The 27902-nt window shown below is 46.5% G+C and overlaps 1 protein-coding gene across 2 annotated transcripts in view; it reads left to right on the forward strand.

Annotated features, from left to right (window-relative positions):
- Positions 1–210: 210 nt before the first annotated feature.
- The window catches only part of FMNL1 (formin like 1), a 223804-nt gene continuing 196112 nt past the window's right edge, over positions 211–27902 (forward strand). For both annotated transcript variants that reach the window (XM_063138453.1, XM_063138454.1), the window contains exon 1: positions 211–374. In XM_063138453.1, the coding sequence (XP_062994523.1) occupies positions 219–374 (156 nt within the window). In that variant the 5' untranslated portion in view covers positions 211–218. The remainder of the gene's footprint in view (positions 375–27902) is intronic.

The raw sequence follows: 27902 nt of genomic DNA on the forward strand, positions 1-27902 counted from the left end.
CTACCGACCACATGCATTTGAAGTATCTCTTCTTAACATGTGCTGAGACTTTCTGGAACAAGCCCCCTCCTATTTTCTCAAATTTGGCTGGGGAGAAAGTTTTTTGGGGTGTGCATTTACCCCCTTTGACCAGTTTTCTCCTTCAGGAAAAATATCTCCTTATTTCAATTTTGTGGTGCCCTTTTATTTAATTTATTTTCTACGATTAAAATCTGAGGATGGGCAATGCAGCTAGCAGCATGGAGATGTCTCCAGCAAAGGAGATTAAAAGCCAACCACCAGCCTCTTCACCTCTGCCCCCCAAGCAGCCTGTGCCCCCCAAGCAACCCATGCCCAGCTCTGGGGAACTGGAAGAACGATTCACCCACGTACTGGTAAGTGTCTGGTGAGCCTTCCCGAATGTGAGCCTTTCTCCTTCCCCACCTCCATTCTTGATGCACACCCCATCCTTTCATGCCACCTTCCTCCCCCAGTGATAATCCCAATGATAATTCCTTCCTCAATTGCAGGCTGGCTGTGGGATGCCACACAGATGGAAAGCTAGTCTAACAAGGGTTTACTTCATAATTGCAACCTTTGGGGTTAAAGAGAGGTAAAAGTATTGATTTCTCTCCACCTCTTCAATACATATTTATGGTGAAATGGTGATTAATCTGAGTCAATATTACTGGTAGTGAGCACATAGCAAGGGTGGTATATCAATTATCATTCTGGGTTATTTTATACCATTTAACAATTTTGTACTGCATTTCTCTGTTGAAAGCAACATCAGGCAGAGCTCACAAATTGAAAGTCTAGAACAGTAATAAATTGGTCAAAATGAATAGGGGTTGAGTGATCCTGAATCCACACCCTGCTTCAAGTGAGGATCCTTATCCAAGTTAGAGGTGTGTGGCTATGGAATGAGGATGGAGTCAGCTTTGAGTTCATTCCTCTGGAGGGGTGTGTGTTCTATTGCAGCCCGCATCTCCCCAGGGAGGTAAAATGGTGTTTCTCAGTGTTTCCTGAAACTGGTCTGTGGAGGAAAGGACGGTGCTAAACTAATGTTAAATGGCTAGCCTTTCTCAACTTTTGGTCCCCAGATGTTGCTGGACTATCACTTCCAACATCACAAACCATTGCTGGGGATGATGGAAAATGTAGTCCAACACCATCTGGAGATGCCATAAAACTCCACAGAGAAGTTAAATAACCTTTAAGTCCACTGACTTCCACAATGGCTGTGTTCCTAGGGCCTTGCTCTGAGTTTGGTCTTTCCAGATTTTGACCCACGTGGGAATTCTATGCTTAGGGAGAGGGCAACCTTTTTATTATCTAGATGGGATGGGACCAATCTCCTGGCAGACCACCCTGGGGACAAGGAAACTAAGCAGTCCCACTGAAACTACAAGCTGATCCCTACGCCCTGTAGTCTCATACCCAAATATTAATTTGAGCCATAGCTCCCCCCACAAAATCTTAATCATCACTGTGACAATGGCTCCTGCTAAGATATTAGTTTGCATTTTAGATATCCTTTCATGAGCTATGCAACTATGTGTCATGGAGTAGGGGGAGAGACCAAGTGAAATCTGGAGCTCTTGGCTTTGAAGTCATGTTCAAGTGAAGCCTCTGGTTAGTGCCTGCTCTCTTTCTCACACCATAGTCTGCACTGGGAAGGCTGATTGATTTGAAGAGTGGGAGAGTTAATGTAGGGAGGATCTTTCCTTGAGGAGCAGGGCGTTGGATTTGACACTCATTTTGGTCTTTTCCACCTTTATGAGTTGAGAAATATGTGCTCACATTGTTTAAAGTAGATTAATTCCCCCTATCACAATCTTAACCATTACACTGTGGTAAGAGTGTCAATCTTCCTCCCCACCCTCACATAGTGTGTGTGTGCATGTGTAACACTCTTTCAGTGCAATACTAGGGCATGTCTACACGAAGGGTTTGACCCGGGTGGCTTTGCAGTAGCAGCACGTCATCTACAATGGCGGCTGTGTCATGTAGATGACTTGCCACTACTGCAAAGCCACTCCAGAGCAAACCCTTCATGAACTAATCAGGTGACTTTAGACAAGTCATCATCTCTTAACCCCATTGAACCATCTGCAACATGGGGATAATACTGACCTACTCTAGAGGGTTGTGGTAAGGATTACTGAGGTCCTTCATATTGACAATGATCTTCTTGTTTGAAAAATGTCACATGTGAAATCAAGAGTGCATTCTACTTGGCAGCCCCCTCTCCCCATATACATACATATGAGATCATAAAGGCAAAAGCCTCCAGATCAAAGGGTCCAAATGAAACCAGATAGTCTTGGGCAACAGATACCCCACTAGAACTGGCATACTATCATGGTTAAGAATGTGGACTACAAGCCAGAAAGCCCTCACTTTGGAGCCCAGCTAAGTTGTAAACCTGCGATGGGGAACCTCTTTTAGTCCGATGCCTGAATTCCATTTTGGAAAAGTTATTGGGGGCCACATTCCAGTGGTGTGCAGGGCCAAAGGCATAAGGAGTGGGCCCAAAAGTACCACCATGTTTTAGTTTAAAGCTCTTATTGCCAGCAACCAAGCCTTAGGAGAGACGTTTCAATCTTTTAGAATGGGTGAAAAACTGTGCAAATGCTGGGAAATCACCTGTTGATAATTGGGGGAAAGGGGGGGGGCTGTCTGGGGAACCCTGGAAGGCTATACTGGGATCCCAGGAGGGCTGATTTGGCCCACAGGCCGAAGGTTTCTTACCCCTGCTTTAAATTCACTAGATGGCCTTAGAGAAGCTGCCATCTCTCAGCATCAGTCCCCAATCTGTAGAAAAGGAAAATGATAAGAGCATAGCATAGCATGAAAGCACATGATGCAACAAGATTACTAGAGCTAAATAGGTCTGGTTCTGGTCAGTGTCTGGATTGGCAAGTGCATGGCAGCCCCAGGGTATGCTGCCTTGACTTCCATGATAGCAGAAAGGCAAAATACAAATGTAATAAAAACGTTGGTTTATTTATTTATTTATTTATTTTAAAAGTTGTAAACCACAGCTTCATCCCAGAAAGGAGTTCAGGGCAGTGTACATAAATTGTCCTAAAAACATTATCTAAAAGTGTATTGTACAATACAATACAATACAATACAATAAAAGCAACCTAAACTATATACATCAAAACTACAATCTAGAGGCATAAAACTATTTCAACTAGCTAAAAGGATACAATATTTAATCTAAAAATGTAAACATGTTGAAAATTTGTTCTAAAATGCCTGTGCAATTAAAACATTTTCCCCTGATAAGTGTACACTGAAGAGCACAACATTGGCACCAAGAGTTTCTCCTGTGGGAAAGCACTCCGGAGTCAGGCTGCCACCACAGAGAAGGATCTCTCTTTTGTAAAAGTTAAATGTATTTTTTCTATGGGGTGGACGATGGATGTGGAGCATAAAGTGGCATAAAGTGGCAGAGGCAGAAGGACTTGAACATACAGCACCCAGTGTTATACCCCAGAGACTCCACCAAACCTCTTTTAACAATCCTGCTCTTGAGAGACAAGGAGGGAGGGAGAGAAGGAGAGGGGGAAAGAGAGAACAAGCAAAGAGCAGAGATCAGTCCTTCCATATATTACTTCAGTATTGCTCCCCCAAAGCACTGGGATTGGAGAGCCTTGGTAAAACCATTCACTGTGATTAGAACGTAGAGGTGCCAGTCACAAAAATACAGCCATCCTCTCGCCTCCCACCCCACTTTGCCATGGTTTATTCCCCTTATGTGGAATGCTTTGGGAGAAATGTACAAATTTTCTGTCTCTCTGTGTCCCTCCACATCTCGAATCTTCTGGAATGTTCAGATTCAGATTCAATCTGCTTTGGAGAAGCCCCATTTGGATTTGGACAACTCTGTCCAAATCAGCCTGGTTTGGGATTCAGCCAAATCTGAAACACCTCCCTAATTCAGGGACATACTTCCCCTGATCCTGGAGGTGGTATATAGCTATAGCATGATGGCTGGCAGCCTCTGATAGCCTTATCACCTATGAACTTGTCTAGTCTTCTTTTAAAATCGTCCAAGATGTCCAAGATATTCCATATCTTGTGATAGTGAATTCCATACTTAACAATGTGCTCTTTGAAGTATTTCCTTTGATAATCCTGAATCTCCCACCATTCAGCTTCATTGACTGGTTCCGGGCTCTGATATTATGAGTACTATCCACTTTCTCCATACCTTGCATAATTTTATACCCCTCTATCGTATCCCTCCTTATTCACTCTCAAGAATCTACATGGTCCGGTGTCTTTTTTCCAACAGTGGAATATAATGCATTTTGTACATTGAGTTGGATTTGGGTTTAGTCATACTTAGAGTAGACCTGTTGAAATCGGTGGGACTTAAGTTAGTCATGACTAAGAAGTTCCATTGATTTCAGTGGGCATGACTAAATTATTTTCACTGATGACGTTTTTGCATGCATTTCTAATTGGAGAGCTGCTCCACAAAATTCTGAGAAATGTGAATATGAAAAAATAAGTGTGTTTTGGTTTAGGAAGTATGAATTAGGTTCATATTAAAATGTGAACGAAATTAATTTCTCCCCATCCCTAGTTAGTAGTATTATTTTAGGTAATTAAGCACAAAAGAAGATTTATCACCTGTCCCTCACAGACTTGAGATTTCCTATTGTTAACTTAGGTGGTTGAAAACAGATTGTTCTCCCTGCCTTTATATTGTATATCTCATTCTACTGACTTGCAGGAAGTGATAGGTGGGGATATATATCATCACTACCATTCAGGATGGGAGAAGCTATGTCAGCCAATGTGCACAATTTGTTTTAAAGGGAAAATAAAAGGTCATCAACATGTTTCTGTGATTACTTCTCTTTCCATCATTGCATTGATATTTCTGAAAGTCTATCTTCTACTAAAGTTGTGCAAGGTATTTTAATGCCCAGCAGTGTGTGTGTGTGTGTGTGTGTTAGGGCCAGCCCTCCCATGGGGTGGGGTAAATCCTCCACCCCAGTAGCAGAGGAGGAGAAATGGCGAGTTGCATGCTCCCCCCTCCCCAGCCAGCAGGACTCCTTGCTGTTTCAGTGCTGGAGCAATGCAGAGGTTCTAGTAGGTGTTCCAGAGACTCCTGTTGGCCATACTCTAAGGACCCTCTCGGAGTGAGCCAAAGCGTGGGGCGACTCTCTGGAGAACTGCATCAGGTGCAAAAGCTGCTGACGTGGCTATTCAGAAAGTCATCCTGTTGAAGATGCCTATCTGTGAGGGGGTCCTTCCTTAGAGCTAGGCATTGCCTGGCTGGAGGGGTGTCCAAGGAGATTGCCTGTGCTGCATGTGATTTCCTGGGACATCCCTCCTCCAGAGCAGCCACCCAGTCCCCTATTTAGCCATAGCTATCAGAGGACAGAGGCGCTACTCTGAAGGAGAGGTGTCTCAGGATATAACCTACAGCACAGGCAATATTCTTGGACACCTCGCTAGTCAGTGCCTGACTCTGAGGAAAGACCCCCTCGGAGCCAGGCATTTCAGATTCTGAGACTCTGTGAAGAACTGCACTGGCTACGGTCATCAGCCAATGCAGCTCTTCAGGAAGAGGAAGAGAAAGAAAGAATGAATGAAAGAGAGAGAATCCCAGAATGATTTGAAATAATAATCTCTATCCAGGGGCATCTAGTAAACTTTCAAAGTTCTGTTACTTATGTGAATCTGAATACGTTACATTGATGAGCCTGCAGAGGAAATGAGTTTGTGCAAGTCATTTCCGCCTTTCAATGTGGTTCAGCTCAGCTCTTGCAAAAGCTTGACCATGTTTAAGAAAATGTGGGGAAAGAAAGAAGCAGTTCAGATGAAATGGATCACTACCAAATTAAGCCCCAGCATGCGACTGATAATGCAAAAAGTAAAATGTAATAATAAATAAATAAATAAATAAATAAAAGACGTAAAATCAAACTTTATAATGACAACCTAACATTGTAATTCTGCCATGCATGGGCTTTGTATCATCACGCATGGGCTTTGTAGAAATGAAAACATTGTTTCAGCTACTGTCTCGAGAAGTTTCTTCTGTTCATCATGATGCTTGCTTACCTGACTTGCAGCTGTGGTGGACGAACGATGGGTTCACACAACTTGATTTATTCAAGATTTGAAGGATGGCTAAAAGTGTGAATGAACTCCTTTTCGTTATTCTCCACCAGCCCTGCTCACTCATGTGGAGCCCAAAGGGCTTCTCAGGGGCCAGTGTGCCCCCCACCCCCACAAGGTCACCCACCCCTGCTCTAATAGCATTGCTATTTTTTCTGGGGAAGAGCTGTAGGTCAGCCGTAGAGTATGGACATGGCTTTCAGAAGGTTACAGGTTCAGTCTCTGGCATCCTGGGACTTCTACCCTGGAAGACAGAAACAAACTTCAAAGTGATCTTGATAGGCTGGAGTGCTGGGCTGAAAACAACAGGATGAAATTTAATAGGGACAAATGCCAAGTTCTACATTTAGGAAATATAAACCAAAGGCACAGTTACAAGATGGGGGATACTTGGCTCAGCAACACTACAAACGAGAAGGATCTTGGAATTGTTGTAGATCGCAATCTGAATATGAGCCAACAGTGCGATATGGCTGCAAGAAAGGCAAATGCTATTTTGGGCTGCATTAATAGAAGTATAGCTTCCAAATCACGTGAGGTACCGGTTCCTCTCTATTCGGCCCTGGTTAGGCCTCATCTAGAGTATTGCGTCCAGTTCTGGGCTCCACAATTCAAGAAGGACGCAGACAAGCTGGAGCGTGTTCAGAGGAGGGCAACCAGGATGATCTGGGGTCTGGAAACAAAGCCCTATGAAGAGAGACTGAAAGAACTGGGCATGTTTAGCCTGTAGAAGAGAAGACTGAGGAGAGACATGATAGCACTCTTCAAGTACTTGAAAGGTTGTCACACAGAGGAGGGCCAGGATCTCTTCTCGATCCTCCCAGAGTGCAGGACACAGAATAACGGGCTCAAGTTAAAGGAAGCCAGATTCCAGCTGGACATCAGGAAAAACTTCCTGACTGTTAGAGCAGTATGACAATGGAATCAGTTACCTAGGGCGGTTGTGGGCTCTCCCACACTAGAGGCCTTCAAGAGGCAGCTGGACAAGCATCTGTTGGGGATGCTTTAGGGTGGATTCCTGCATTGAGCAGGGGGTTGGACTCGATGGCCTTGTAGGCCCCTTCCAACTCTGCTATTCTATGATTCTATGATCCCCAGAATGGGGTCTCGGGTAGCAGAGCTTGGCTAGCCAGAGTAGGCAATGTAATATATAGAAAATTAGAAATAGTCAAGGGTGCATTCTCTCAGGCAACCAGAGGGGGCAATAAAGAGCACTACACTGTAGCAAAGAAAGTACTGGACAGCGGAATAAAGAGGTTGTTGTTACCCCCAGGGCCGGTGCCAGACTACGTTGCGCCCTAGACGAGGCATGCTACTTGCACCCTCCCCCCCCCAAATTAGCTGTTTTTTTGTTAAAACAGCTAATTTGTTTAAAAACACGTTTTATACATCAAATGCCCTAACAATTTTAAAAGACCTGTGCTGCTGAGCAAAGAATTTGGAATGAGGTCAGGGAGAGAGACATCCAGGGTGAATTCAGGGAGGACGGGGGGGGGGGGGGCTGCGAGCCTAGCGTAAGAGAGGGCTGGCTGTCAAAATTTGGAGAACTTGGGGGAATGTAGGAGATCTGGAACTAGGGACATCTCTGGAAGGCCGCAAAGGGGGTAATTGGCAGAAGGGAGGAGATGGAGGAGAAAAGAGAGGATGGGAAACGGTCACAAGGGCAGAAGAAGAGAAGGGTTGGCATGGGTGGGAGGGAGCCGTGGGGGAAGGAAGAGAGAGAAATGCCCCTATGGGGGGGTAGAAGAGGGAGAGAGAGGGTGCAGACAGGAGAGGAATGAGTGTCCCGGAGGGGAAAAGAAACAGAGGCGACGTTGTTTCCCCTCTGCGTCACTGCTTAACAATGAGCCAGACTGTCACCCCACTCTGCTCCCTCCTCTCCCCCCATCCACCCACCCCAGAACTGGTGGGGGCAGAAACATCACAAGGAGGGGCACCACCAGCAGCAGGCAGCTCCACTCGGTGGAGTGAAGTCTGTAGCTGAAGTCCCGAGCTCCCTGTGCCTTGCTGAGCTCCTCCATGGGCTCCTTCTTGGGGTGGGTGCCCAACGACCTGGGCAAGCCAGAGGAGGCGCATGGCAAGGGGGAAGGCGGGAGCCGGGGTCTTTCTTTGGGGCTGGGGCCGTGTCGAAAGGTGCTGAGGCAGCCACGGGGGTGAAGTAGGCAGCAGTAGAAGCCAAGGGGCCTCCGCCGCTGCTGCGGCTGGAGGCACAGTCGGGAAGCCAGCGTGGAGAAGGAGGAGGCAGAGGAGCCACCCGGCCACCCAGAGTCCAAGCGCAGCGCCAGGCGTCAGCTCAGCCATGTCGGAGACGACATGCCGCCCCCCCCCGCCCCCCAGCGATGAGCTCCCGACTTGGCGCAGGCAGGCAGGCAGGTTCGCTTGCTCGGCGGCAAAAGCGCAGCGTGTGAAAGGTGGGAGAACGGATCCTGCGCAGGCGCAGTGGCGCCCCTCCGCATGGCAGACGGGCTGGTGCCACCCTCTGTTCCTCCTCCTCCTCCTCCCTTTTCGCTCTATAGGGAGAAAGTGAAGCGCTCTCTCGCCTCCTCCCCTCCTCTCCCAACCAACGTATTCCAAATCAATATGGTTCCAGCGCCCCACCCACTGTCTGCGCCCTTAGGCGGCTGCCTTGTTGGCCTAGTGGTAGCCCCCGCCCTGGTTGTTACAAAAGCAAGGCAGCATCAGCCTGATTGTGAGAGGCCAAAGATAGAACAGGTAATCTTTAGCTAAAGGGAGTGATGGTCTGATTCTGTATAAAGGAGCTTCATATTTTCATATGTCTGTGGCGTTTCATCTATGATAGCACATGTTTATTTAGAATATTTATATACTGTACAAGTCAGCACTTGCTGCTGCAGTGGTCTAGTGGTGAATGTGGAAGTATGAATCATCCTTTAGACAACCAGCATCTTGTGCTTCAAATCTAGTCCTTGGGTGACCATCAGCTGGGCCACGCTTCGTCCATTCCCTCTAACAAAGAGTCTGTTAACTATAGCCAACCCCATCTCATATAAATTTAGATGTACAGTATACTATATATGTACTTTATAAATTATATAATAGATATATAACAAGAGTTTCTGGCATTTTCCTTTTCCTTCAGGTGAATATTATACATGCAGGAAGAAAAATGGCAGAAATTCTTGTGTTCTTCAAGCCTTCCACTTAGGAGGCAACTTGTTGGTTGCCAACCGTTTCCTTCAAGGCATCCAAAAATGAATGGATAGTGGAACTATTGTAGTTTGCATCAAATTAACCTCTGAACTCTTGTAACTAAAACTACCACCTTTTCTTGCAAAGCTCCAGGAGATTTAAGATTCTGTACTTTTAGTACAGGAGTTGGCAATTTTCTGTGGCCCACAGGGACATCTGACATTTTGAAAAAGTGCCCTGGGCACCACCACAAATTGCCATGGGAGGTAAATTGTTGAGAGTGCCCACTTCCCTGGATTTTCATTTTCTCTTGACTTTCCCTTTCTAGATTTTCACCTTTCTCCCCCTACCCTCCTGCCCCAATACATTTTTTGACAGGCATTTTTAAAATGCCAGAAACTATTTCCTCTGTTAAAGTCAATACAATGAGATAATAGAGGTGGGGGAAAGAGTCCCCACCCAAAAAGTATCTGGGGGGAAGGTTCACCCAGCACCCCATTGCCCCAAGGATCCTTGATGGGGGGGGGAATTTCCTCCCCAAGTGGTTTTTCAGTAGGGAGAAAAAGTGGGGATTATGATGTGTTGGACCACTGTTCCACCTAGTTCAGAAGTACCCACTCTGCAAACAGTTGCTTCTTGTACCTGCTATCTGAGATCCTTTCACTAAAAAAAATACTAAAAATGGACTAAACTTGGGACCTTCTCTAAGAACTATAGTTAGAAAACTGAAATTGAGAGAAAGTACCTTGTCTTGTTGTTTATTCGTTCAGTCGTTTCCGACTCTTCGTGACTTCATGGACCAGCTCTTGTCTTAGACATATGGATAATAGTAATGTAAATTGGTATGAAATCATTTTAACTCTCCTAATTTTCCTACAGGTAACTCTGGGAAGTTTTCTGAGTACAATAGATAGGGTGACCATATTTTGGCAACCAAAAAGGAGGACAACATGTCTGGCCCCAGGGGGCGTGTCCAGTACCAAGGGGGTGTACCCACCCAAACATAGCCTTGGTCACATATCTGATTTTACAGCACACGCTTAAAACAAATCTGTTCCACAATCGGGCTTCAGGCCTGGTTTTGGAACGGAAACTGCCTTGGTCACCCTGTGGGATGACCTTTGCCAGGAGAGGGGCAGGGGAGTGCGACCCTATTGATTCTCTTAGACCTCTCAGTGGCTTTCGATACCATTGACCATGGTATCCTTCTGGATAGGTTGTCTGGGCTGGGAGTTGGAGGCACTGTGTTGCAGTGTTTCCGCTCCTACTTGGATGGCTGATTCCAGAAGGTAGTGCTGGGGGATTATTGCTCTGAGCTATGGTATTTAGGCCATGGGGTTCCACAGGGCTCTATTTTATCACCTATGCTGTTTAACATTTACATGAAACCACTGGGAGAGGTTATCCAGAGATGTGAGTTGAGGTGTCATCAACATACGGATGACACCTAGCTCCACCTCTCCTTTTCATCAAACCAAGGTGAGACAGTGCCTGAACACAGTAATGGATTGGATGAGGGCTACTGATACTCAATCTAGACAAGATGGAAATACTGTTAGCGGGTGGTTTGCCTGTCTGGTTAGGTGATGTTCACCCTGTTCTGGATGGGGTTGCACTCCCCCTAAAGGATCAGGTTTATTTATTTATTTATTTATTACATTTTTATACCGCCCAATAGCCGAAGCTCTCTGGGCGGTTCACGGTTTGTAGTTTGGGGGTGCTCTTGGATCCAGAACTGTCACTTGAGGTGCAGGTGAACTCAGTGACAAAGAGCACCTTTTATCAGCTTAGGCTGATATACCAGCTGCGCCCTTATCTGGACAGAGATAGCCTAGCTACAGTTATCCATGCTCTGATAACCTCTAGTTTGGATTACTGCAACACGTTATACATGGGGCCGCCTTTGAAAATGGTCCAGAAACTTCAACTGGTACAAAACAGGGCCACACATTTATTAACAGGGACTGGCCAACAAGACCACATCACGCCAGTCCTTTTCCACCTTCACTGGCTGCCAGTCCAGGTCCGGGCCTGATTCAAGGTGCTGATATTAACATTTAAAGGCCTAAATGGCTTGGGGCCAGGCTATCTGAAGGAACGCCTCTTCCCATATGAACCTTCCCAGACCCTAAGGTCATCCTCAGGGGTCCTTCCCCGCAAGCCCCTGCCAAAGGAAGTGAGGCAGGTGGCTACCAGGAGGAGGGCCTTCTTTGCTGTGGCACCCCGGCTGTCATGCCCTGCACAGAGATGGAGTCAGGAGATGAGGAGGAAGTGGCAGAGGCTGGACCTAGTACCGAGAAGCCCAGCTCAGGTAGTGAGGAGGCTGGACTGGCAGAGACTGTGGCAGAGCCTCAGGGAGAAGAGCCAAGGCCAGCTGGGACCTCTGCCAGCTCTGAGGGCTTGATGCCAGCAAAGACTATGGAGGAGCCGCAGAGGTCTGAGGAGGAGGCGGAGAAGCCTGCTTTCAGCCAGTTGCGGGCCTAGAAGGCAACCAGACGCCGGTCTCGCCGCCTCCACCAGAAACGCCAGGCAATTAGGGATCAGCTGAGAGACCATGACTCAGCACTCTGACTGAGCATTCTGGCGGAAGCCTTTGCTCTTAGATCTTGTGACCTCGTTCCTTGTTCCTGGACGCCTGGATTCTGATTCCTGTCTTGATTCCCGGACCCCATGACCATGTCTGCCTACTCTGGATTCCTGCTTCGACCTTGGACCGGTTTGTGACTATGTCTTGCCTGTTGTTGCCCCTGACTCTGGACTGTGTTACTGGTTTGTTGCTGACTGTTGGCTGTGTTTGAACTTGGACTGCATTATCGAATCTCCTCCTTGCCACGCTCCCTCGACTTTGGACTGGACATTGACTACGCTAAGAGCCTACTTCCTGAACTGTTCCTGTTCATTGACTTTTGCATTCAAACCCCCGTTTCCCCCTCCTTTCCCTGCACTGTTTAGCTTCTGTAAATAAACACCTTTGTTGCCTAGCTACCGGCTGGTCTTATCTTTCTTTGTCAAGCCATTTGGCGGCTTTCCCGGACAGAATAATCTCTGACCAGGCTGACAAAGAAAAGAAAAAAGCAATGGAAGAGTTAGTGCAGAGGAATCAGCAGCTGGAGACGCTTGTGGCTCAATTACAAACGGCCGTGGCTGTGTTACAAGCGCAAGCTGCTCAACCCCCACCCCCCCTCGAAGGAGTAAATGTTTGGCTGCTCTGCCTGAGAAATTCTCTGGCAATCCGCAGCAGCTGGAAGGCTTTTTGGCACAATGCCAGCTGCATTTTCGAATCCGGCCAGAGGATTTCCCTACGGACACCCACAAGGTGGCTTTCCTCATCAGCCTCCTGTCTGGACCAGCACAGCGATGGGCCACCCCATATTTGCTTCAGAGCAGCCCTCTCCTGAATCAGCTGGACAATTTTTTAAAGGAAATGCTGGCAACCTGGGGAGATCCAGTCAAGATGGAGACAGCAGAGAGGCGCATCCATCACCTGCACCAGGGGAAGGGCTCAGTGAGGGAGTACACCACTGAGTTCCGCCTCATCGCCCAGGACTTAACCTGGAATGATAGTGCCCTCCAAGCCCAGTACCGGTATGGGCTCTCAGATGCCATTCTGGATGAACTGGCCCGAGCTGCTCCACCTGAGTCCCTCGCTCTGCTTATGGAACAAGCTGCCAGGATTGATGGCAGGCTGACTGCCCGCAGGCTAGCCCGAGTACAGACCATGCCCAGGTCTGACGGGTGGGCTTTGCGGGGTCCTGCAGCTTCTCCAGAGACGCCTGCCACTCCAACCAGGATTCCTGTGCCTAGCCCACCAGAGGAGCCGATGCAGCTGGGAGGAGCCCATCCACGCCTTTCAGCAGCGGAAAAGGAGCGGAGGAGAGCAGCTGGGCTTTGCCTCTATTGTGGGCAGGGGGGTCATTTTGCCCTTGTTTGTCCCCTCAAGCAGCGAGGGGCCCCCTTGTCGGGAAACGGACCCTCCCAGGCTTAGTTGGGGTTGGAAGCCTGGGAGAACCGGTGTCAGCCGCTACCCCACCCCATTCAGAACCCCGACGGGATCCGCTCTTGGTCACAGCCACCCTTAGGGGGCAGGAGGGCCAGGTGATGTCAGTGGGTGCCATGATAGACTCTGGGGCATCCAATAGCTTTATGGACCTGGGGTTTGCCATCCAGCACCAGCTCCCGCTGCAGCGACTGGAAGAACCCCGGCCGGTGGAGACCATTGATGGAAGGCTTCTAAAGTCAGGCCCCATGACCCAACAAATGGAGGTGCTGACTATGGAAATCCAGGGTCATGTGGAACGGGTCCAGTTTTTTGTGGCTGCTGTTCCGCACTTCCCATTGGTTCTTGGAATGCCATGGCTGACCCAGCATGACCCCTGTATATCGTGGACTCGGCGAGAGGTGCTGTTTGCGTCGCCCTACTGCCAGGAGCACTGTTGGCCCGAACGGATCCCTGCAGCCCCGGAAACAACTCCCAGGGAACCTTCTGGCAGTCTACCCGCAAAATATCAGGAGTTTGCGGGAGTCTTCGATAAAAAGGAGGCTGAGCGACTGCCTCCACACAGGGCATATGACTGTGCCATAGACTTGGTTCCAGGGGCCCCTATACCGGCGGGGCGCCTGTATTCCTTGTCTGAACCGGAACTGGCCGCCCTACGGGACTTTTTGGAGTCTAACCTGAGGAAAGGATTCATCCAGCCATCCACGTCGCCTGCAGGGGCTCCGGTCCTCTTCGTGAAGAAAAAAAACACCAGTGAACTCCGCCTCTGCAATGATTACAGAGCCTTAAACAAGATTACCATCCGCAACCGATACCCGCTACCCCTGATCCCGGAGCTGTTGGAACGTCTTCGCCATGCTCGGGTTTTTACGAAGTTGGATCTCAGAGGAGCCTACAACTTGGTGCGCATTCGACCCGGGGATGAATGGAAGACTGCCTTTATGACCAGATATGGCCAGTACGAGTACACGGTCATGCCCTTCGGCCTCTGCAATGCTCCCGGGGTATTTCAGCACTTCGTGAACGATGTGTTCCGGGATTACTTGGATCGGTTCGTGATTGTGTACTTGGACGATTTCCTGATCTATTCCCCGAACCAGACCATCCACGATGTCCATGTGCGGGCGGTGCTTCGCAGACTCCAAGAGCACTGCCTATATGCCAAATTGGAGAAATGCGAGTTCGATCTGACGGAGGTGGAATTTTTGGGGTACCGGATCTCAGCCAAGGGGGTGGAGATGGACCAATCAAAGGTGGATGCGGTGTTGTCCTGGGAGCCTCCTAGGAACAGGAAGGAGGTTCAGCGATTCTTGGGGTTCGCAAATTTTTATCGGAGGTTCATCCCCGATTTTGCAACCCTCGCTGAGCCTATCACACAGTTGCTCCGTGGAAAAGCCCCATTCCAGTGGACTACGAGTACCCAGCAGGCCTTTGAGAGGCTAAAAACTAGGTTTACCTCTTCCCCGATTTTGCAGCATCCCGACCCTCGGACCCTTTTCGTGGTTGAGACGGACGCCTCGGATGTCGCTATCGGAGCGGTGCTGCTGCAGCCAAACAAAGAGGCCTCTCGGTTGTCGCCTTGTGCCTTCTACTCCAGACAGGTCACGCCCCTGAACGAAATTACACCATCTAGGAGAAGGAGCTGCTGGCTATTAAGGCGGCTTTTGAGGTGTGGCGACATTTGCTGGAAGGAGCGGTGCACCCGGTGGAGGTTAGGACAGACCATCGTAATCTGGAGTACTTACAGACTGCACGAAAACTGACGCAGCGCCAGAAGCGATGGTCCCTGTTCTTCATCCGGTTTAATTTTAAACTCAAGTACATCCCACGTTCCCAGAACCAGCAGGCGGACGCGTTATCCAGGAAGCCCGAATATGCAACAGAGCTGGGGGAGGAGAAGCGGTCAACGATTCTGCGTCCGGAGCATTTTGCGGCTGCACCAGGAGCGTCCACGTTGATCGACCAGATTCGGGACCTACAGGGTCAAGACTCTTGGGTGGCAGCACATGCCAGGGACGATCCCCCCACTCCATTTTCCATGCGGGACGGCCTTCTGTATCATCGGGGCCGTCTCTATGTACCGGGAGGGCCGTGTCAGGACACTGCTCCATCTGTGTCACGATTCAAAGCCTGCCGGGCACTTTGGACTGTGCAAAACGCTGCACCTCCTGACTAGGGAATTTTGGTGGCCTCGGGTCCGGGCGGATGTTGCCCGCTATGTGCAAAGCTGCCCAGTCTGCCACTGAGCAAAGGATTTGCGGGGGCGGCCGGCGGGGCTACTGCACCCCTTGGTGACTCCTTCAGGGCCCTGGCGGGTGATTTCAATGGATTTTATTTTATTTATTTATTTATTTATTTATTTATCATACTTATACCCCGCTCCTCAGCCAAAAAACGCTCTCGGAGCGGCTTACACTTAGCAAAAAAGACAGTCCCTGCCCTCAGGCTTACAATCTAATAAATAGATTTATAACCGATCTTCCTCTGTCTGCAGGCCATACCACCATCTTCGTGGTAGTAGATTTATTTTCAAAGATGGCCCATTTTGTACCTTGCGTAGGGATGCCCACGGCGAAAGAAACGGCGAGGCTCTTTGTAAATCACGTGTTCAGGTACCATGGCCTCCCAGAGGGAATAGTCTCAGACCGTGGAGTACAGTTTACAGCTAGGTTCTGGAAGAGTCTCCTCCAGCTGTTAGACATCAAGGCCCACATGTCGTCAGCATACCATCCCCAGACGGACGGTCAGACGGAGCGAACTAACGGCACGCTGGAACAGTACCTACGCTGTTATACAAACTATCAGCAGGATGACTGGGCGGAGTTGCTCCCCTTGGCGGAGTTTGCGTACAACAACTCGGTCCATGCCTCCACCCAGCAGACCCCTTTTTTCTCAACAGGGGGGTTTCATCCTCGATGGTTTCCAGCAGTCGTTCCCTCCTCGGCGGTCCCTGCAGTAGACCAGTGGTTGCGGGAATTGCAGGCAGCTTGCTCATTGCTCCTAGAACAGTTGGAGGTAGCCAAGGAGGCATACAAGGCCGGGGCAGATCGGAAGCGGCAGAAAGGACCTCCCTTAAAGGTCGGGGACCGAGTCTGGCTGTCGACCCGAAATCTGCCTCTTCGACGGCTGTGCAGGAAGCTGGACGCTCGGTTCATGGGGCCGTACCTGATAACGGCAGAGGTCAATCCTGTGGTGTTCCAGCTACATCTTCCTCGGACATTACGCATACACCCGGTCTTCCACTGCTCGTTGCTAGTCCTGGCGACTGGGGTGCGGCCGGATTCGGGGGCAGGGCCTCCTCCTGCTCCAGTACTTGTGGATGGGAAGGAGGAATTCGAGGTGGCACAAGTGTTGGACTCTCGGAGGCACCATGGTCGACTCCAGTATCTGATTGACTGGGTGGGCTATGGCCCTGAGGAGCGATCATGGGAACCAGCCTCGGATGTCCACGCACCAATCTTGGTTCACGACTTCCACAGCCGTTATCCCAGGAAGCCGGGCCCTCGGGGTTCAGGGGAAGGGGATAATGGAGGGGGGAGTAGTGTCATGCCCTGCACAGAGATGGAGTCAGGAGATGAGGAGGAGGTGGCAGAGGCTGGACCTAGTACCGAGAAGCCCAGCTCAGGTAGTGAGGAGGCTGGACTGGCAGAGACTGTGGCAGAGCCTCAGGGAGAAGAGCCAAGGCCAGCTGGGACCTCTGCCAGCTCTGAGGGCTTGATGCCAGCAAAGACTACGGAGGAGCCGCAGAGGTCTGAGGAGGAGGCAGAGAAGCCTGGTTTCAGCTAGTTGCGGGCGGAGAAGGCAACCAGACGCCGGTCTCGCCGCCTCTACCAGAAACGCCAGGCAATTAGGGATCAGCTGAGAGACCATGACTCAGCACTCTGACTGAGCATTCTGGCGCAAGCCTTTGCTCTTAGATCTTGTGACCTCGTGCCTTGTTCCTGGACGCCTGGATTCTGATTCCTGTCTTGATTCCCGGACCCCGTGACCACGTCTGCCTACTCTGGATTCCTGCTCCGACCTTGGACCAGTTTGTGACTATGTCTTGCCTGTTGTTGCCCCTGACTCTGGACTGTGTTACTGGTTTGTTGCTGACTGTTGGCTGTGTTTGAACTTGGACTGCATTATCGAATCTCCTCCTTGCCACGCTCCCTCAACTTTGGACTGGACATTGACTACGCTAAGAGCCTACTTCCTGAACTGTTCCTGTTCATTGACTTTTGCATTCAAACCCCCGTTTCCCCCTCCTTTCCCTGCACTGTTTAGCTTCTGTAAATAAACACCTTCGTTGCCTAGCTACCGGCTGGTCTTATCTTTCTTTGTCAAGCCATTTGGCGGCTTTCACGGACACCGGCTGTGGAATGAGCTCCCTAAGGAGGATCGCCTGGCATCTAGAATCATAGAATCATAGAATAGCAGAGTTGGAAGGGGCCTACAAGGCCATCGAGTCCAACCCCCTGCTCAATGCAGGAATCCACACTAAAGCATCCCTGACAGATGGTTGTCCAGCTGCCTCTTGAATGCCTCTAGTGTGGGAGCACCCACAACCTCCCTAGGTAACTGATTCCACCGTCGCACTGCTCTAACAGTTAGGAAGTTTTTCCTGATGTCCAGCCTCTGGCTTCCTTTAACTTGAGCCTATTATTCCATGTCCTGCACTCTGGGAGGTTGGAGAAGAGATCCTGGCCCTCCTCTGTGTGACAACCTTTTAAGTATTTGAAGAGTGCTATCATGTCTCCCCTCAATCTTCTCTTCTCCAGCCTAAACATGCCCAGTTCTTTCAGTCTCTCTTCATAGGGCTTTGTTTCTAGACCTCTGATCATCCTGGTTGCCCTCTTCTGAACACGCTCCAGCTTGTCTGCGTCCTTCTTGAATTGTGGAGCCCAGAACTGGACACAATACTCTAGATGAGGCCTAACCAGGGCCGAATAGAGAGGAACCAGTACCTCACGTGATTTGGAAGCTATACTTCTATTAATGCAGCCCAAAATAGCATTTGCCTTTCTTGCAGCCCTATCGCACTGTAGGCTCATATTCGGCTTGTGATCTACAACAATTCCAAGATCTTTCTCGTTTGTAGTATTGCTGAGCCAAGTGTCCCCCATCTTGTAACTGTGCATTTGGTTTCTATTCCCTAAATGTAGAACTTGGCATTTATCCCTATTAAATTTCATCCTGTTGTTTTCAGCCCAGCACTCCAGCCTATCAAGATCACTTTGAAGTTTGTTTCTGTTTTCCAGGGTATTAGCTATCCCACCCAATTTTGTGTCATCTGCAAATTTGATCAGTGTTCCCTGCACCAACTTGTCCAAATCATTAATAAAAATGTTGAAGAGCACTGGGCCCAGGACTGAGCCCTGCAGCACCCCACTCGTTGCCTCTCCCCAGTTTGAGAAGGTTCCATTGATAAGTACTCTTTGAGTCCGATTCTGTAGCCAGCTGTGGATCCACCTAATAGTTGTTCCATCTAGCCCACTTTTAGCTAGTTTGTTAATCAGAATGTCATGTGGTACTTTGTCAAGATATATGACCTCTACAGCATTCCCACAGTCCACAAGGGAGGTTATCCTATCAAAAAATGAGATCAAATTAGTCTGACAGGATTTGTTCCTGACAAATCCATGTTGGCTTCTAGTAATCACTGCATTGATTTCACGGTGTTTACAGATTGACTTCTTTATAATCTGCTCCAGAATTTTCCCAGGGATGGATGTCAGACTGACTGGTCTGTAGTTCCCAGGTTCCTCCTTTTTGCCCTATTTGAAGATAGGGACAACGTTAGCCCTCCTCCAGTCGTCCGGCACCTCACCCGTCTTCCATGATTTTGCAAAGATAATAGACAAAGGTTCTGAGAGTTCTGCCGCTAGCTCCTTCATTACTCTTGGATGCAGTTCATCGGGCACTGGAGATTTAAACTCATTCAAGGAAATTAGGTGTTCTTTGACCATTTGCTTATCAATCTCAAACTGCAATCCTGCCCCCTCAACTTCTGCTTCACTTTTTCCAGGGGGTGTCATAGACCCACTTTTGGGAGAAGACTGATGCAAAGTAGGAATTGAGCATTTCAGCCTTTTCTTTGTCGTCTGTTATCAATTTGCCATCCTCATTAAGCAGTTGAACCACCATTTCTTTCCTCTGTCTTTTACTACTCATGTATCTGAAGAAAGCCTTTTTATTGTTTTTAGCATCCCTCGCTAATCTCAGCTCATTCACAGCTTTAGCCTTCCTGACGCCATTTCGGCACTTCTGCGCCACTTGTCTGTACTCTTCTTTTGTAGCCTGGCCTTCCTTCCACTTCCTATATGTATCCCTTTTTGTTTTCAGGTCATCTCTAAGCTTTTTGTGGAGCCACATTGGTTTCCTCGGTTGTCTTCTATCTTTTCTCCTTGTTGGAATTGTTTGTAACTGTGCCTTTAAAATTTCCTTTTTTAAATACTCCCACCCATCCTGCACTCCTTTTCTCATTAGGCTCCCTTGCCACGGGACCTTACTTATTATAGTTCTGAGTTTATTAAAATCAGCTTTCCTAAAATCCAGAGTACGTGTATGGTTACGCTCGACTTTTGTCTCCTTCATAATCAAGAATTCAAGTATGACGTGGTCACTTTCCCCCAGAGTTCCCGTAACTGCCACTTTATCCACTAAGTCATCCCTATTGGTCAATAACAAGTCAAGGATTGCCGACCCTCTAGTTCCTTCCACCACTTTCTGTAGGAGAAAGTTATCACCCACACATGCCAGAGATTTCTTGGAAGGGCCACTTTTGGCAGTAATGGTCCATATATAATGGTCTCCCACTATATACTCTATATAGTGTAGAGTATCTACGCTATATTTTTTCAGATGCCAGGTGAAGACTTTTTTATTCTGTCAGCACTTTAATAGTCTATAAATTCAATTTTAATTTTGCTGTTTTAAATTTGTATTTTAAATTTGTATTTCTGTACTGCTGCTGCTTTTATCCTGGTTGTGGTTTTATATTGTATTTTATATCATGTTTTTATACTTTTTGTTTTATACTTTGAATAGTTTTAATCTTTTTGAACTGCCCATGGAGCTTCGGCTATTGGGCGGTATAGAAATGCAATAAATAAATAACTAAATAAATCTTAATGTTAAAGTCACTGAAATAAAGAACAAGTGAGACATCTGAAATTAACTTCACTTACTCCTACTTTTGTAGCTTTTGCTGTACGTTGAAGCTTTTGCTATACTCTTGTGTGATACAGAGTTTCATCCCACATACCTGCTTCCCCTGGTTTATCCCCGTAGTGCTAAGCTTTCGCAGTTGTTGTTGTTTTTGCTACCGGGCAACAGCAAGCCTTTTCATACCAGGAAGTGAGTTTAAGGGGGGAAATGTAAAAAATAATTAAAAATCAACGGATGACCCAATTCAATTCAAATTTGGTTTGCTTAAAGCTCTCCCTAATATCTATTACTGTGCCAATTTTGGTGTCTTTATCTTTAAAGCTCACGCAGATGTAAGCATTTCTTTAAAATCCTGCTCCTGTGCCCCAGCGGAAGATACGCTTGGAAGATATGCTCAAAAAGTAGGAGCTAAATATGGTGAATCTTTTCGCTTTATTGCACAATTAAGGCAGGATGCATGGGAGTACTTCACAATCAAAGCAGATTTTAAGGTGGAAAACTTCTGAGTCCTTTGCATGCAATTCGCAGTGATTGCACAGTATAATGCTGGTGTGATAAAACTCACAGTCTCCCCTTCCTTCAAATATTTTTTCTGACTGTATCCGCTGCAAGCTGCTGCTGCTGCTGCTGCTGCTATTAATGGGGCTTGTTGCTGGCCAGCTGCCTTTTTTATTTTTGCATTTCAATTATTATTTTTAAACTTGTATATGATAAACTTGTGTATGCTCTCATATTAGGGTGGGTATTGTGGGAGGTGGACACTACTTCGCACATTCACACTTCCCATATACATTAACTTCTCAAGGCTTGTGCATTGGCACATCCAGACTTAGAGCTCCTGTCTACTTCCTGCAGAAACATGCGACTCTGAGACCCTCTTCCTAATGCCCTGCGTTGCATGCCAGCACCATGGGGCTAAATTACAACAGGTGTCTCTGGATTGTCTGTGCAGCCTCTGTTGTCTCTCTAAGTCATTGCAGCCAAACCAAAGCCTCCAGCCTCAAACAATCTCCCCACCCCCCCACCCACCCACTCCTCTCTCTGTCTGTCTCTGCCAAAGTGTCCTGACAGTCCAGCCAGGCTGCGCACTTGTGGCCGAAGGTATTGCTTATTGCAGCTTGTTGCTTGGGAATGTCCGGTGACTCATGCTTTAAAAACCTCCACTGCCAGCTGCCTCTACCTCCTCCTTCCTGCACAACTGCTCGACTCTGATGCACTCTTAAAACACTCTGGGTGGCAAGCTAATCTCTCACGGCCAAGCTACAGGTGCATTTGGGTTGCCTTCAGCCTCTCTCTGCCTTATGCTTCAAACTTGGCATGGCTAAAGACCTCTTTAAGAGCTATCATGGTGCTAAGTTTCATCCCTTTATCTTTAAAAATGACAGTTTAAAAAATGTATTTTAAAGCCTTGAACTTAAAAAAAATTCTAAAAATCAATGGATGAATGGAGCTGCTTCAAATAGTCCTCCCTATGTGCTATCATGGTGTCAATACTCTTTACCTTAAAAAATGATGGAGCTGTAAGCATTTTTGTTACTTCCCATTAATGTAGAACTGCCCTTTGGGTGGGGAGGATGGAAAAAATCTGGATTTTTCTTCAAATTTCATAATTCCCCCTTCCCAGATTTGTTACCAAAAATCCTAACAAATCCATTTTTTTCCTGTCATATGGACACCCTTAGAAGAATTGTCTGTTAAACATTGCTGCCTCCCAGGGTTCAGCAGGAAGAAATCAGAGCAGTTAAGCTTTTTAAAGTTTGTAATGTAATTCTCAGTCACAGATGATCAGATACAACATATAAAACCAACTATTAGCCATGCTAGCCAAATGGAGCTTCTGTCTTCAGAGGCAGGGGCCTGATAATAATGAGAGCGTTTAAAATACAGCCCACTTCCTGTTGACATCTCCTGGTGATGCCAGAACTACACACACCCAAATTTGTTCTAGTTTCGTTTCAAAGTAATGCAGAAAAGAAGTGATTTCCCTGATAGGCCTCGAGGTGCAACAGCTTTTGGTTGTGTAGGAAGATGCAGCAGAGCCCCTCCTTGTGGGCTGAATTTCCTGCTCAGTGGGCCTCTAACCACTTCATTTAGTGAAATTTATAGATTGCCCTCTACCAAGTGCACATGGCAGAATAACCAAGTATAAAACAGTGATTTCACAGACTCAAAAGTTTTATCATCAACACACTATACATAGGGTCATGGGTCTTTGGTATTGTCCCAAGGTCTTGTGTTCAGGCCAGCAGCCAAAATCTCTGGACTGTGGACACTTGGAAATGCTGCCACCACTGCACTCCTCTCCCATTTCCTTTTCCTTCTGCCCCTGTTTTAGAATGGTGCTGTCAGCACACTATTCTGCTTTTTACTGTCCTTCCAGGCCAATTGCAGGCATAACATTATCTGGGAAAAGGTGAGTAGGCAGCAGTGAGGCATACCTCTGCATTTATCTCTGAAGGGTACTTTTCACTTTGTTGGTTATATCTGTAAGCACCATGAAAACAATGCCATGGTTACTGGAAAGTCAAGGAATGAAAGTCACATGGTAGTCAAAGTCTACTACTAACCACCCAATCAAGGAGAAGATGAGGATGAAACTTTTGAGAAACAAATTGTCAGTGTTCCAAGGAAGGGTGATGTAGTAGTGATGGGGGACTTCAATTACCCCAATATTTATTGGGAGACAAATTCTGACAAAAGTGGCCCTTCTAAGAAATTCCTGACATGTGTGGGTGATAACTTCCTCCTACAGAAAGTGGAGGAAAGAACTAGAAGATTGGCTATCCTTGACTTGATATTGACCAATAAGGATGACTTAGTGGATAAAATGGTAATTATGGGGGAAAGTGACCACAATATACTTGAGTTCTTGATTTTAAAGGAAGCAAAAGCTTAGTGTAGCAATACATGTACTCTGGATTTTAGGAAAGCCAATTTAATAAACTCAGAACAGTAGTAAGTAAAGTCCCATGACAAGTGGCCCTAATGAGAAAAGAGTCCAATATGGGTGGGAGTTTTTTAAAAAAGGAATTTTTAAAGGCACAATTACAAACAATTCCAACAAGGAAAAAAGATAGAAGACAGCAGAAGAAACCAATGTGCTTCCTCAAAAAACTTAGAGATGACCTGAAAACATATAGGAAGTGGAAGGAAGGCCAGGCTACAAAAGAAGAGTATGGACAGAAGAGCAGGAATGGCATCAGGAAAGCTAAAGCTGAGAATGAGCTGAGGCTAGCGAGGGATGCTAAAAGCAACGAAAAAGCTTTCTTCAGTCATGTGCATAGCAAAGGACAGAGGAAAGAAATGGTGGTTCAACTACTTAATGAGGATGGCAAATTGATAACAGATAAAGAAATGGCTGAAATGGACAAATCCTACTTTGCCTCAGTCTTCTCCCAAAAGCAGGTCTATGACACACACCCCTGGCATAAATGAAGCACAAGCTGAAGGAGCAGGATTGCAGTTTGAGATTAATAAACAAATGGTCAAAGAACACCTAATTTCTTTGAATGAGTTCAAATCTCCAGGGCCCGATGAACTGCATCCAAGATTAATGAAGGAGCTAGCAGAAGAACTCTCAGAACCACTGTCTATTGCCTTTGCGAAATTATGGAAGACGGGTGAAGTGCCAGATGACTGGAGGAGGGCTAACGTTGTCCCTATCTTCAAAAAGGGCAAAAAGGAGGAACCTGGGAACTACAGACCAGTCAGTCTGACATCCATCCTTGGGGAAATTTTGGAGCAGATTATAAAGAACTGTAAACACCTTGAAAACAATGCTGTAATTACTAGAAGCCAGCATGGATTTGTCAAGAACAAATACTGCCAGACTAATTTCATCTCATGTTTTGATCGAGTAACCTCCCTTGTGGACTGTGGGAATGCTGTTGACATAATATATCTTGACTTCAGCAAAGCTTTTGACAAAGTGCCCCATGACATTCTGATTAGCAAACTAGCTAAAAGTGGGCTAGATGGAACAACTGTTAGGTGGATTCACAGCTGGCTACAGAATCGGGCTCTAAGAGTACTTATCAATGGAACCTTCTCAAACTCGGGGGAAGTAATGAGTGGCGTACCACAGGGCTCAGTGCTGTTCAACATTTTTATTAATGATTTGGACGAGGAGGTGCAGGGAACGCTTATCAATTTTGCAGATGACACAAAATTGGGTGGAATAGCTAATACCTTGGAAGACAGAAACAAACCTCAAAGTGATCTTGATTGGCTGGAGTGCTGTGCTGAAAGCAACCGACTGAAATTTAATAGAGATAAATGCCAATAAAAAAAGAAACCAAGTGCACAGTTACAAGATGGGGGATACTTGGCTCAGCAATACTGCAAGCGAGAAGGTTTTTGGAATTGTTGTAGATCACTAGCTGAAAATGAGCCAACAGTGTGATGTGGCTGCAAAAAAAGCAAATGCCATTTTGGGATGCCGTTTCCTCTGTATATGGTACTGGTTAGGCCTCACCTTGAATACTTCCTCCACTTCTGGGCACCACACTTCAAGAAGGATGCAGACAAGCTGGAGCGTGTTCAGAGGAGGGCAACGTGGATGATCAGGGGTTTGGAAACAAAACTCTTTGAGGAGAGGCAGAAAGAACTGGGGATGTTTAGCCTTGAGAAGAGAAGACTGAGGGGAGACATGGTAGCATTCTTCAAGTACTTGAAAGGTAGTCACACACAGGAGGGCCAGGATCTCTTTTCAATCATCCCAGAGTGCAGGACTAGACTAGAGGCAATCAATATGCAGCTGGACAGCTATCTGCCAGGTGTACTTCAATGTGGATTCCTACGTTGAGCAGGGGGTTGGATTCTATGATATGATCTGGGTCAAAGGGTTTGATCCTTTGTAGGACCAGTATGGATATGGAGCCTCAAGAACTGGCTCTTTATGGTGAGTGAGATGGCTGGGTGCGTTACCGCCTGTGCAAAAGATAGCAGGTCCTTCTTTCAGTGTGATATGCCATCTCTAGAGCTTTTGCGCCACTGATTTTAGTACTTGATATCTGCTGATTCCCCAACTTTTGTGTTGTACTTGTTTGAAACTTCAAAATGGTTTGAAGCCATTTCATTTATACTCTTAGTCAGGCTGTTACAGAGCTAAAACCTACCAAAGCTGTTGATGTTTAAAAGTATTCCTCCCTACTTTCTTTTTCCTGAAGGAATACCTTTTGCATGGTATCCCAAATTCTGCAGGTGGTGGGCCACTCATGCATGGGGTATTTTCAGCTCCCCCTTCGGGCCACATTTCTCCCCCTCCCCCAAAAAAAACCCACACACCCAGCATCACATGAAGTGTGAGGTGCTGCTACTGGAAGGTAATATGTCATCATCTCAGCCATTTTGCATAACTTCCTTAAATACAATACGTATCTCTCACCATTCAGCATTCGATAGTCTTGAGTTCTAGTGGTATTAGAGATGGAGAAAAACTGTCTCTTTGTTGGAAAGCTCCATCACACTGGGGGTTAACATGCTCCCTACCTTCTCTTCTCCGCCTGTGTTTTTGTTCCTCAGTTACTTCCTTCAAAAGAGGAAGTACACAATGAGCACGAGGCCCATTGAGCCCGTGCTGTAGCACAACTATCATGATTACATATGATAGCACTTAAGGTTTGAATTGAATGTTTCCTATTTGATTTCAACATTTCTCAGTATCTGATAAACACCATTACAGTTAAGCTAGTCTTTGATGGCTGATATGTAACTGTGTTTCACCATACTCTTGAGTACAGTGTAGAGTTTTTTCTTTAAGGTATATTGCCATTGAATATTTGTTCTCAATAGGTGGTATATAAGGATATTTCGCATTTACTAGATGACTTGCAATGATATGTTTATTTAAAAATTGGTTTCTTATGATAGTTCATAGTTCTCTACCAAAATCAAAATAATGAAGTGATACCACCAAATTTAAGCACTTAATTTGGAAGTAATGATTTTACCTTAAAGACTAGAATTTGAAATTTTGTGATTAATGTTCAAATATATGTCTTCTGCAAATTCCTGTCTGTGTTTTCTCCACTGTGGGAGCTCCTGTGGGCCTCTTTTTCCAGAGATTTTAGAAACTTTGTCCCCTGTTCTGCACTGAATCAGTCTGATATTTTTTATAAAATCCTATAAACTAGTACTGTGCAGGAATTCCACAATTGACTATCTGTTTTGTGAATACATAGTTTTGTCCATCCTGAATTTACAGTTGATTTCACTGGCTGTTTTTGAGTTCAACTGTTATGCTTTATTTTGAGTTTTAAAATTATTACAAACGTAGAAAAACAAGGGAAAGTACAATTATCTCTTAAATTCTAGTAATTTGGGAGAGGGAGGGGGGAAATATCTGTCCACTTTCTTCATACCATTAGAATGTTCTCAATCTCTAACCTGCCTCCCACCATCTTTTTTGTTTTAAACTAAACTTGCACAAACGTTTTTAGGTTTTTTTCTAAACTAAAAAATAAAAGCCACAAGCATTTTAGTATTGTCTTGTAGGGATGGCCTGTTGTGTTCACGCACAGTGAATAACTCTGCACTGTCTTACCTTCAGACTCCCCCATCTGCTGCCAAGTCTAGGAGAAATCCTGCTGCAGGCCTGTGTTAAGAACCATGCCAGGGAATTCTATTCATTCATAAATCCATTCATTATATTTTTGACCTGTTCTTTGGGCAGATCACAAAAACTAAAAGAATACAATACAAAACAAAACCACAAAAGACTGGGAGAAACTTACTGTGCTGGGAGCACCCAGAGGAGGGCCTCTAAAGATATCCTAAGGGTCTGAACAGGTACATGCAGAAAGAGCTATTTCATTAGATACTCTGGTCCCAAGCCATTTAGCGCTTAAAATCAATACCAACAGTTTGAATTATATTCAGAACTGGAAGCCAATGCAGCTGGGTGATCATATCAGTCATTCCCAGTTAGAAGCCTAGCAGCTCTATTTTGAGCTAACTGAATGAAGCTCTGGGTACCTTCAAAGATAGTGCCATGTACAATGCATTGCAGAAATTCAATCAGGAGTTTTCCAGAGCGTGCATAACTGTTGCCAAAGTATATTTGTCCAGATAGGGTTGTAGCTGGTATATCAACTCAAACTGATAAAAGATGCTCCTAGCCACCGAGGACACATGTGTCTCAAGTGACATTGATGGATCCAGAAGCACTCTCAAGCTGCACATCAAATGTTTCAGGGGGGTTGCAACCACCTCCAGAATGTGTTGAACACTACTCAGCTGGGTAGATCATTATCTTGTCTGGATTGAGCTTCAGTTTATTGGCCTGATCAGGCACTGCTTCAGGACATTCACTGAATCATGGGTTAGATGAAAAGGAGAGGTAAAGATGAGTGTTATCTGTATATTGATGACACCACATCCCACCACGTAACCTCCAGCAGTTCCATATAGATGTTGAATAGCACGGGGGATAAAACTGAGCCCTATAAAACTGAGCCCTTATGAAAGCTCAATTTTA

The sequence above is a fragment of the Elgaria multicarinata genome, chromosome 11, assembly GCF_023053635.1.
Source record: "Elgaria multicarinata webbii isolate HBS135686 ecotype San Diego chromosome 11, rElgMul1.1.pri, whole genome shotgun sequence".
NCBI classification, from domain to species: Eukaryota; Metazoa; Chordata; class Lepidosauria; order Squamata; family Anguidae; genus Elgaria; species Elgaria multicarinata.